This window comes from Balaenoptera acutorostrata, chromosome 3 (genome assembly GCF_949987535.1).
Source record: "Balaenoptera acutorostrata chromosome 3, mBalAcu1.1, whole genome shotgun sequence".
Taxonomy (NCBI): Eukaryota; Metazoa; Chordata; class Mammalia; order Artiodactyla; family Balaenopteridae; genus Balaenoptera; species Balaenoptera acutorostrata.
This window is the reverse complement of record NC_080066.1, coordinates 92,797,373-92,809,453: the sequence shown is the minus strand read 5'-3', so window position 1 is coordinate 92,809,453 and position 12,081 is coordinate 92,797,373. Positions and strand designations below refer to the sequence as shown.

Sequence of the window (12,081 nt, the reverse complement as noted above, 5' to 3'; positions counted from 1 at the left end):
AACGAGACAAGGATGTCCACTCTCACCGCTATTATTCAACATAGTTCTGGAAGTCCTAGCCACGGCAATCAGAGAAGAAAAAGAAATAAAAGGAATACAAATTGGAAAAGAAGAAGTAAAACTGTCACTGTTTGCAGATGACATGATACTATACATAGAGAATCCTAAAACTGCCACCAGAAAACTGCTAGAGCTAATCAATGAATATGGTAAAGTTGCAGGATACAAAATTAATGCACAGAAATCTCTTGCATTCCTATACACTAATGATGAAAAATCTGAAAGAGAAATTAAGGAAACACTCCCATTTACCATTGCAACAAAAAGAATAAAATACCTAGGAATAAACCTACCTAGGGAGACAAAAGACCTGTATGCAGAAAACTATAAGACACTGATGAAAGAAATTAAAGATGATACCAACAGATGGAGAGATATACCATGTTCTTGGATTGGAAGAATCAACATTGTGAAAATGAGTATACTACCCAAAGCAATCTACAGATTCAATGCAATCCCTATCAAATTACCAATGGCATTTTTTACGGAGCTAGAACAAATCATAAAATTTGTATGGAGACACAAAAGACCCCGAATAGCCAAAGCAGTCTTGAGGGAAAAAAATGGAGCTGGAGGAATCAGACTCCCTGACTTCAGACTATACTACAAAGCTACAGTAATCAAGACAATATGGTACTGGCACAAAAACAGAAACATAGATCAATGGAACAAGATAGAAAGCCCAGAGGTTAACCCACGCACCTATGGTCAACTAATCTATGACAAAGGAGGCAAAGATATACAATGGAGAAAAGACAGTCTCTTCAATAAGTGGTGCTGGGAAAACTGGACAGCTACATGTAAAAGAATGATATTAGAATACTCCCTAACACCATACACAAAAATAAACTCAAAATGGATTAGAGACCTAAATATAAGACTGGACACTATAAAACTCTTAGAGGAAAACATAGGAAGAACACTCTTTGACATAAATCACAGCAAGATCTTTTTTGATCCACCTCCTAGAGTAATGGAAATAAAAACAAAAATAAACAAGTGGGACCTAATGAAACTTCAAAGCTTTTGCACAGCAAAGGAAACCATAAACAAGACGAAAAGACAACCCTCAGAATGGGAGAAAATATTTGCAAATGAATCAACGGACAAAGGATTAATCTCCAAAATATATAAACAGCTCATTCAGCTCAATATCAAAGAAACAAACACCCCAATCCAAAAATGGGCAGAAGACCTAAATAGACATTTCTCCAAAGAAGACATACAGACGGCCACGAAGCACATGAAAAGATGCTCAACATCACTAATCATTAGAGAAATGCAAATCAAAACTACAATGAGGTATCACCTCACTCCTGTTAGAATGGGCATCATCAGAAAATCTACAAACAACAAATGCTGGAGAGGGTGTGGAGAAAAGGGAACCCTCTTGCACTGTTGGTGGGAATGTAAATTGATACAGCCACTATGGAGAACAATATGGAGGTTCCTTAAAAAACTAAAAATAGAATTACCATATGACCCAGCAATCCCACTACTGGGCATATACCCAGAGAAAACCGTAATTCAAAAAGATACACGCACCCGAATGTTCATTGCAGCACTATTTACAATAGCCAGGTCATGGAAGCAACCTAAATGCCCATCAACAGACGAATGGATAAAGAAGTTGTGGTACATATATACAATGGAATATTACTCAGCCATAAAAAGGAACGAAATTGAGTCATTTGTTGAGACGTGGATGGATCTAGAGACTGTCATACAGAGTGAAGTAAGTCAGAAAGAGAAAAACAAATATCGTATATTAATGCATGTATGTGGAACCTAGAAAAATGGTACAGATGAGCCACTTTGCAGGGCAGAAGTTGAGACACAGATGTAGAGAATGGACATATGGACACCAAGGGGGGAAAACTGCGGTGGGGTGGGGATGGTGGTGTGCTGAATTGGGCGATTGGGATTGACATGTATACACTGATGTGTATAAAATTGATGCCTAATAAGAACCTGCAGTATAAAAAAACAAACAAAACAACTAATACTAAACTTTCATTGGGTTATTTGTATGGAAATATGTTAATATAAATGTTTCAGACATTACATGAAATTTCTAAAAATCTTATATTTGTACGTGTATGGAAATATGTATGGAAATATGTTAATATAAATGTTTCAGACGTTACATGAAATTTCTAAAAATCTTATATGTTCTGGTATAATGTTATATGTAATAATCCTAGTTATTACTTTAAAATGTATATCTCAGAAATAACTAATTTTCTTGTCAACTGCATTATTATGAACTTTCATCAAATTTAAAAAAAAAAAAAAAAAAAGAAATCTCTTGCATTCCTATACGCTAATGATGAAAAATCTGAAAGAGAAATTAAGGAAACACTCCCATTTACCATTGCAACAAAAAGAATAAAATACCTAGGAATAAAGCTACCTAGGGAGACAAAAGACCTGTATGCAGAAAACTATAAGACACTGATGAAAGAAATTAAAGATGATGCAAACAGATGGAGAGATATACCATGTTCTTGGATTGGAAGAATCAATATTGTGAAAATGACTATATTACCCAAAGCAATCTACAGATTCAATGCAATCCCTATCAAATTACCAATGGCACTTTTTATGGAACTAGAACAAAAAACCTTAAAATTTGTATGGAGTCACAAAAGACCCCGAATATCCAAAGTGGTCTTGAGGGAAAAAAAACGAGCTGGAGGAATCAGGCTCCCTGACTTCAGACTATACTACAAAGCTACAGTAATCAAGACACTATGATACTGGCACAAAAACAGAAATATAGATCAATGGTACAGGATAGAAAGCCCAGAGATTAACCCACGTACCTATGGTCACCTAATCTATGCCAAAGGAGGCAAGAATATACAATGGAGAAAAGACAGTCTCTTCAATAAGTGGTGCTGGGAAAACTGGACAGCTACATGTAAAATAATGAAATTAGAACACTCCCTAACACCATACACAAAAATAAACTGAAAATGGATTAAAGGCCTAAATGTAATACTGGACATTATAATACTCTTACAGGATAACATAGGAAAAACACTTTTTGACATAAATCACAGCAAGATCTTTTTTGACTCACCTCCTAGAGAAATGGAAATAAAAACAAAAATAAACAAATGGGACCTAATGAAACTTAAAAGCTTCTGCACAGCAAAGGAAACCATAAACAAGACGAAAAGACAACCCTCAAAATGGGAGAAAATATTTGCAAATGAAGCAACTGACAAAGGATTAATCTCCAAAATATACAAACAGCTCATGCAGCTCAATATCAAAACAACAAACCTAATCAAAAAATGGGCAGAAGACCTAAACAGACATTTCTCCAAAGAACACATACAGATGGCCAAGAGGCACATGAAAAGATGCTCAACATTACTAATTATCAGAGAAATGCAAGTCAAAACTACAGTGAGGTATCACCTCCCAATCAGAATGGCCATCATCAAAAAATCTACAAACAATAAATGCTGGAGAGGGTGTGGAGAAAAGGGAACCCTCCTGCACTGCTGGTGGGAATGTAAATTGATACAGCCACTATGGAGAACAGTATGGAGTTTCCGTAAAAAACTGAAATTAGAACTACCATTTTTTAGCAATAAAGTGTTTTTAAATTAAGGAATGTATATATATATTTTTAGACATAATACTATTGCACCCTTAACAGACTACAGTATAGTGTAAACATAACTTTTTTTTAAAGATTTATTTATTATTTTTTTAATTTATTTATTTTATTTTATTTATTTATTTTTTATTTATGGCTGTGTTGGGTCTTTGTTTCTGTGCGAGGGCTTTCTCCAGTTGCGGCAAGCGGGGGCCACTCTTCATCGCGGTGCGCAGGCCTCTCACTATCGCGGCCTCTCTTGTTGCGGAGCACAGGCTCCAGACGCGCAGGCTCAGTAATTGTGGCTCACGGGCCTAGTTGCTCCGCGGCATGTGGGTGGGATCTTCCCAGATCAGGGCTCGAACCCGTGTCCCCTGCATTGGCAGGCAGATTCTCAACCACTGCGCCACCAGGGAAGCCCTAAACATAACTTTTACATGCACCAGGAAACCAAAAAATCTATGTGACTCACTTTATTGCGATATTCACTTTATTGTGGTGGTCTGGAACTGAACCTGCAATATCTCAAAGGTATGCCCGTACTCTGCTTACAATAATGGACAGAATAACCTGACAGGAGACAAGTAAGGAAATAGAGGACTTCACACAATAAACCAACTAGATCTAACAGACATACACAGAACACTCTCCCAACAACAATAAAAAACACATTCTTCTCGAGTTCACATGGCATATTTTCCAGGAGAGAACATATGTTAACTGCAATTAAGTCTCACAGATTTTAAAAGACAGATATCATATGAAGTATCTTCTCTGACTACAATGGGATGATGTTAGAAGTCAATAACAAAAGGAAAACTGGAAAACTGACAAAATTGTGGAAATTAAACAACACATTTTTAAAGAAAGAAGACTCAAATTACTAAATCAGAAATGAAAGTGGGGACATTACTACCTATTCTACAGAAATAAAAAGGATTATAAGAGAGTACTATGAACAACTGTATGCCAAAAAGTTGGATGACCTAGATGAAATGGACAGATTCCTTGAAACACAAAATCTACCAAGACTAAATCACAAAGAAATAGATAATCTGAATAGACCAAATCTCCTAGTAAGGAGATTTAATCAGTAGTCAAAAATCTCCCAACCAAAAAAGCAAAACAAAACCAAAACCGATTCCTAACAAAGAAAAGCCATGGACCTGATGGGTTTACTGGTGAATTCTACCAAACATTTAAAGAACTAATACCAATCTTTCTCAAACTTTTCCAAAAAACTGGAGAGGAAAGAACACTTCCCTACTTATTCTATGAAACCAGCATAATCTTGATACCAAAGACAGATAAAGACACTACAATAAAACTACCGACCAATATCCTTTATGAACACTGATGTAAAAATCCTCAACACAAGACTGGCAATCTGAATTCAGCAGCATATTAAAAGGATTATATACCATAACCAAATGGGATTTATTCCTGGAATGCAAGAATGGTTCAACATACAAAATTCAATATATACATCACAGTTTTCTTCAACAGAATGAAGAAAAAAAAAAACCCACATGATATCTTAATTGATGCAGAAAAAGTATCTGACAAAGTTAAACACCACCGCATGATAAAAAAACACTCAACAAACTAGGAATAGAAGGAAACTACCTCCAGATAGTAAAAGCCTTATGTGAAAAACCCACAACAAACATCATACTCAACGGAGCAAGACTGAGAGCATTCCTCTAAGATCAGGAACAAGGCAAAGATGCCTGCTTTCACCACTTCTATTCAACACAGTTCTGTAAGTTCTAGCCAGAGTGTTTAGGCAAGAAAAAGAAATAAAACGCATCCAAGTTGGAAAGGAAGAAATAAAATGATCTCTGTTTGCAGGTATGATCTTATATAGAAAACCCTAAAGATTCCACCAGAAAACTTAAGGGTAAATGAACTGAGCAAAGTAGCAGGATACAAAGTCAACACAGAAAAATCAGTTGCATTTCTATACACAAACAATGAGCAATCTTTAAAGGAAATTATGTTTCCATTTCCAATAGCATCAAAAAGAATAGGACTTCCCTGGCAGTACAGCATTTAAGACTCTGTGCTTCCACTGCAGGGGATGGGGGTTCAATCCCTGGTCAGGGAGCTAGGATCCCACATGCCACATGGTGCAGCCAAAGAAAAAGAATAAAGTACTTAGGAATTAACTTAACCAATGAGGTAAAAGACTTGTACAATGAAAACTACAAAACACTGCTGAAAGAAACTAAAGACATAAGTAAATGGAAACACATTCCATGTTTATGAATTGGAAGTCTTACTATCGTTAAAATCTCATTACTATCCCAAAAATCTACAGATTCAATGCAATCCCTATCAAAATCCCCATGACATTTTGTTTTCACAGAAAATTCTGAAATCATATGGAATCTCAAGGGACCCCGAATAGCCAAAACAATCTTGAAAAAAACTAAAAAAACTAGAGGACTCACTCTTCCTGATTTCAAAACTTATTACAAAGCTACTACAGTAATCAAAATAGCCAAATGAAGACAGACATATAGACCAATGGCTAAGAACAGAAAGCCCAAAAATAAACCCTCATATACATGGTCAAATGATATTTGACAAGGGTGCCAAGACCATTCAATGAGGAAAGAACAGTCTTTTCAACAAATGGTGCTGGGAAAACTGGATATCCACATGCAAAAAAATGAAGTTGGACCCTTACCGAACAACATACACAAAAATTAACTCAAAATGGACCAAGGACCTAAATATGTAAGACCTAAAACAATATAACTCTTAGAAGAAAACACAGGACAAGAGCTTCACAACACTGGATTTGGCAATAATTTCTTGGCTAGGATACCACAGGCACAGGTAGCAAAAAAAAAAAAATATGCCAATTGGACTTCATGAAAATTTAAACAATTTTGTGCATCAAAGGACACCATCAACAGAGTAAAAAGGCAACCCACAGAATGGGAGAAAATATTTACAAATCATATGTATGACATGGGATTAATATCCAGAATATATAGAGAATTCCTAAAATTCAACAACCAAAAAAACAAGCAACTCAATTCAAAAATGGGCAAAGGACTTGAATAGACATTTCTCCAAAGAGGATATACAAATGGCCAATAAGCACATGAAAAGATGCTCAACATCACTAATCATTAGGGAAATGCAAATCAAAAATACAATGAGATACCATCTCACACCCATTAGGATGACTACTATCAAAAATACAGAAAACAAGTGCTGAAGAGGATGTGGAAAATTGGAAGCCTGTGTACTGTTAGTGGGAATAGTATAGCTGCTATGGAAAACAGTATGGCAGTTCCTCAAAATATCAGAAATAGAATTACCATGTCATCCAGCAATTTCACTTCTAGGTAGATACCCAAACAAATTGAAAGCAAGGTCTATATATATTTGTACACAATGTTCATAGCAGTATTATTTGCAAAAGCTAAAAAATAGAAGCAACCCAAATGTCCATTGACGGATGAATGGACAGGCAAAATGTGGTATATAAATACAATGGAATATGAATATTATTCAGCACTACAAAGGGAGGAAATTCTGACACATGTTACAACATGGATGAATCTTGAGGACATTATGTTAAGTGAAATAAACCAGTCACAAGAAGAAAAATACTGTATGATTCCACTTCTATGAGGTACTTAGTCAAAATCATAAAGACAGAAAGTAGAATGGTGATTGACAGGGGCTAGTGGGAGGGGAGAATGGAGAATTATTGTTTAATGGCTATAGAATTTCAGCTTTACAAGATGAAAAGAGAGTTATGGGAAAAAAAAAAAAAGAAAAGAGATCTATGGGGATAGATGGTGGTGCTGACGGTTGCACAACAATGTGAATGTAGTTAATGCCACTGAACTATGTACTTAAAAATGGTTAAGATGGTATAGGGCTTCCCTGGTGGTGCAGTGATTAAGAATCCGCCTGCCAATGCAGAGGAAAACGGGTTCGAGCCCTGGCCAGGGAAGATCCCACATGCCGTGGAGCAACTAAGCCCATGCACCACAACTACTGAGCCTGTGCTCTAGAGCCCACGAGCCACAACTACTGAGCCCACATGCCACAACTTCTGAAGCCCACGCGCCTAGAGCCCGTGCTCTGCAACAAGAGAAGCTACCGCAATGAGAAGCCCGTGCACCTCAACGAAGAGTAGCCCCCACTCGCCACAACTAGAGAAAGCCCATGTGCAGCAACGAAGACCCAACACAGCCAAAAATAAATAAATAAAATAAATTAAAATTAAAAAAAAGAGAGAGACACCTGTTTTTTTTTAAGAAAAAAAGGTTAAGATGGTAAATGTTATGTGTATTTTATCACAATATTTTTTTTAAAGTTTTTAATTAATTATTTATTTATTTTTGGCTGTGTTGGGTCTTTGTTTCTGTGCGAGGGCTTCCTCTAGCTGCGGCAAGCGGGGGCCACTCTTCATGGCGGTGTGCGGGCCTCTCACTATCACGGCCTCTCTTGTTGCGGAGCACAGGCTCCAGACGTGCAGGCTCAGTAGCTGTGGCTCACGGGCCTAGTTGCTCCGCGGCATGTGGGATCTTCCCAGACCAGGGCCCAAACTCATGTCCCCTGCATTGGCAGGCAGATTCTCAACCACTGCACCACCAAGGAAGCCCCTGACAATTTTTAAATATAATTTAAAAAAAAAAAGAAGATACTGTATGGCTCTAGCCATGGAGAGTGACAGATGAAGGAAATGAATGTCCCTATTTTCTGTGATTTAGGAACTTCAGGCATATTTGAATAACTGATTCAGTATTTTCGAATAATAAAACTTTAAAATCTTCATTACAGTTAAGACGAATGTGATTGAGAGGAAAATCATATACACAGGTTCCACTGTGATGTATTTGTTGGGTAAAAGCAGTATATGGTTCTGTCTCATTTATCATAAAGCTTTTTTGGGATAGAGAGGGCAAAAGTGCTGAAATCCCAAGCAGGACTAAGGTGTATTTTCCTTTTTTACAGCTTCCTCTTTGTTCCATAGGGTTAATTAGCTCCACATGTTAACAGGTCTGAAACAAGCATCAGAATAGGTAAAGCCTGAAATTGACCATAAGGCTCAGCATCATTTGGACAGAGACCACAAGGAGTGTTGATGGAAAAAACCATTATTTTGTGTCACAGTGAATAAAGCAGCATTAAACACCCTTCACTCTCAATGCTCTTGGAGTTATTTTGGATTGGCAAAACACGGCCCAGGTACCACCACACTCCTCTGTAGCATCCATAGTGGATACCATTATTCCCTTTCCCACTGAGCTTGGCTGCAGCATCAGGATACTGATCACAGTTCATTAGCACACTGGATGAAACCTCTCTGTCATCCATGGCAACTGATGTGCTGTATGCAAGGTCACTGCAACCCCTGTCCTGCCTCTCCATCTCTGGAACAATACAGATGATTCAGTTTGCATTATGCCACGTAACAGCTATTCAACTGCTGCCCTATCCTGACTACGAGCAGACAAGAGGCCACTGGAGCCAATTTCAGATCAGCGAGAAAGAGCACTATAATTCCAACTTACAGTTTCAAGGCTCTTCTGGAACTCCAGAAGTTTAGCTTCGGCTTCCTCATAATTCTTGAAGAACATACACAGTTCATACATCTCCATCATGAATAGTAATGGGGACTCCTTTGAGGAAGAGTTTGAATGAAGTTAAAAATCCTGAAACTTAACCAATACTATATTCTCAATGAGTAATGCCAATATAAGAGAGGTTAAAGTAAAAAACAAAACAAAACAAAACTATTAATAACAGCTTTGTAGTAGAATGAAATCATATATATTAAAAAGAAGGGAAATTAAATTTATATTTCCTTTCAGAAAAAAGATACTCAGGCCAGGTACACCTACTCAACAGTCCATACTCCAGTCTATACTTGGTCCACTACACATGAGCAGGAGATGTTCCATTAGACGCTGCTAAGACATCTCTACATACACTCCTGGGTAATGGGCTCCACTGATCTGTTAACCTACTGCTTGTTTGTGGCATTAATCCATACATTTCCATCACTTCGGTGGGAGCTTTTTGGTCAGAGGATAGGAGTTTTAGAATTAGAGATTATGGATCTGAACCGTAAGTAAACCATTCACTAAAGTACTTTGAGACCGTGGGCATGTTACTTAAGTTCTGTGAGCCTTGGTATATCACTCTGAGGATAAAATGAGGATAATATCACTTCATAACATTCTTCTAAAATATTACTTTATATAGGATTATTGTTAGAATTGACTAAAATAATATATATAAAGCACTTTGCTAAATAAATGATAGTTCTGATATCGTTATCTGTTGTTGGCTTAAAAAAAAAAATCCCAGAGATAGGAATAATTTTAAAAGCCAACGGGGGATATTCTGAAGTAACCCTTTTAAACTGAGGAAAGAAATGAACTAACACTACCTTAAAGAAAAGCTGGAAACCTCTGATGAGAGTTTTGCTCTTCTGCCGTGTTAATAATGTCCTCCAGATGACTGAGAGGTCCTCAAGGTCCCAGATATGGCCCTCCAGTGAGTCCTGAATGTGTCCCATTGCTTCAGCTGCAACACTGTGCTCCACAGAAGTGATGATCCAAACACAGAGGCAAGGAATAGCACTGGCGTCCTGCCAGTGGATAAGAACTTTTCAAAATAAGATAATGACTGCACATGGATTACTTGACTGCAGAAGCTTCCAGCAATGCTACAACTACAGATGGATATTTCCTGTTTAGAACAAGTCACCTCACTAAATTGGTTAAAATGACTTGAAAATCCTTCAAACATGAAACAAACTCTAATGAACAACCAAGGGACTGTTCGGAGCATCCGTCCTTCCCTGCTCAAGACAAAGAGGTGGTCCATCCACCAAAGCATCCTTCTCTATGACTGCCAACCGGAAGCCAAGGCTCTGATCACTTAAGTCACTGAACATTAAGGCACAAGGAAATGCACTAGATGGCCTGAAGCCTAAGCTGGGAAGCACAAAAAGTGGCAGTGACCTTGGAAACACATGCTAGGGCCTCACTGTCATCACCTCACATCCTCCCTGATTATCAGCCTTCCCTGTCTCTTCCCACTTTTTCTACTGCCCTCTGAGTCCCTAATGTAGGCTTCTCAAGATTCTCACCTGGACACATGAGGCCAGGACACTAAGGATTGGGGCCTGTTGTTTCACTGCTTCTGCCAGGAGCCAGCACCAGGAGTTTGGCACCTCTGAGCACTGAAGCAGAATTTCAAAGAAATCAGTCATCTCTACTTCGTTTCTTTGGAGTTCCTGCGGGGACTTGTTGCAGACTTGATCACTGTCCATCCTAGACTTGGACACTGAGGGCAAGTTCTCAAAAGCCAGTCTTAAGTGGTCTTGAAGAACAGGGCTGAAATACTGGAGAAGAGATTTCACCTAGAAAACATATTAGATGAATGATGATCAAAAAAGACAATCAACTTCCAATTTCAGCTGGAGCTGAAAATGCTGGACAAAAGCATAGGCAAAGTTGTTCTTTCTCACCCTGAACTGCGTCAGAGGTGACCATATAATTTTACATAGTTGTTGTGTTTGAGTGAGTTTCCATATTCAGTCTGGAGTCACAAAAACTCTTCCTTCAGCTCTTTAGTAGTAATGACTAGTCCTTTGAAGCCAACCCACTGAAATCTTAGTAAAAATAATAGTATCATAGCAAACAAAAGCCTAGGTATACACAACAGAAAGAACATTGTCTTCTGAGAAGTGTTCCAATTTCCGCTTCTTGAATAACTGGCAACAATCGGTGGCTTACCTCCTCTGGGTGGTAATTATGGAGTTGGCTGTGAATAATGAACTGTAACCAATCATTTGCTTTGGCACATTCTCTAAGGTAAGATGTACTCAGTTTCAGATTGTGGAGCCTGCAGAATTGTACCACTAATGCCCACTGGCTGCTGGATTCACTGGATAACCTATAATTGGGAGTGGGGGTGGGGGGGTAAGAGGAAAAAAAACTTGTTAAAATATAGCTTTAAACTGGAAACTTAGTAAAAAATAAACTACAGTATATTCTCTAAAAAGCCTTTCAACAAATACCAAATATTTATTAGACTGCTTTGGAAAAAAAAAAAGGACTCTTTCACCCATAATGTACAATAACTTTCTTAGCATACTGGCAAAATTCATTGCTCTTTTTTATCGACCAAGTATCTATCAAACCAGCTATGCTCCATCATTAGGAGAACTGAGAAAAACAGTCACTCAGAAATTGTCTGAGTGCTTAATTCTCTTGCATGATTCACTTTAGAGTATCAGAGCCCTGACAGGTGCCTGGGCTTCCTTGCTAAGGGGAGGGTACCTGCTGAGAAGGAAACTGTTGAGAACAGTCAGTGACACGAGGTACATGAGAATGGTGCATTCCCAGGGTCGGGGTAGCTGG

General features: G+C 38.0%; 1 protein-coding gene across 3 annotated transcripts in view; it reads right to left on the bottom strand.

Annotated features, from left to right (window-relative positions):
- The window catches only part of SPG11 (SPG11 vesicle trafficking associated, spatacsin), a 91,066-nt gene that overhangs the window by 24,669 nt on the left and 54,316 nt on the right, over positions 1 to 12,081 (bottom strand). For all 3 annotated transcript variants that reach the window (XR_009007716.1, XM_057544170.1, XM_007169681.2), the window contains exons 24-27: positions 11,455 to 11,614; positions 10,806 to 11,078; positions 10,101 to 10,301; positions 9,220 to 9,327 (exon numbers count right to left, since the gene is read on the bottom strand). Coding sequence is in view for 2 of the 3 variants with exons in the window: in XM_057544170.1 (XP_057400153.1) it covers positions 9,220 to 9,327; positions 10,101 to 10,301; positions 10,806 to 11,078; positions 11,455 to 11,614 (742 nt within the window). In the remaining variant the exon portion in view is untranslated. The remainder of the gene's footprint in view (positions 1 to 9,219; positions 9,328 to 10,100; positions 10,302 to 10,805; positions 11,079 to 11,454; positions 11,615 to 12,081) is intronic.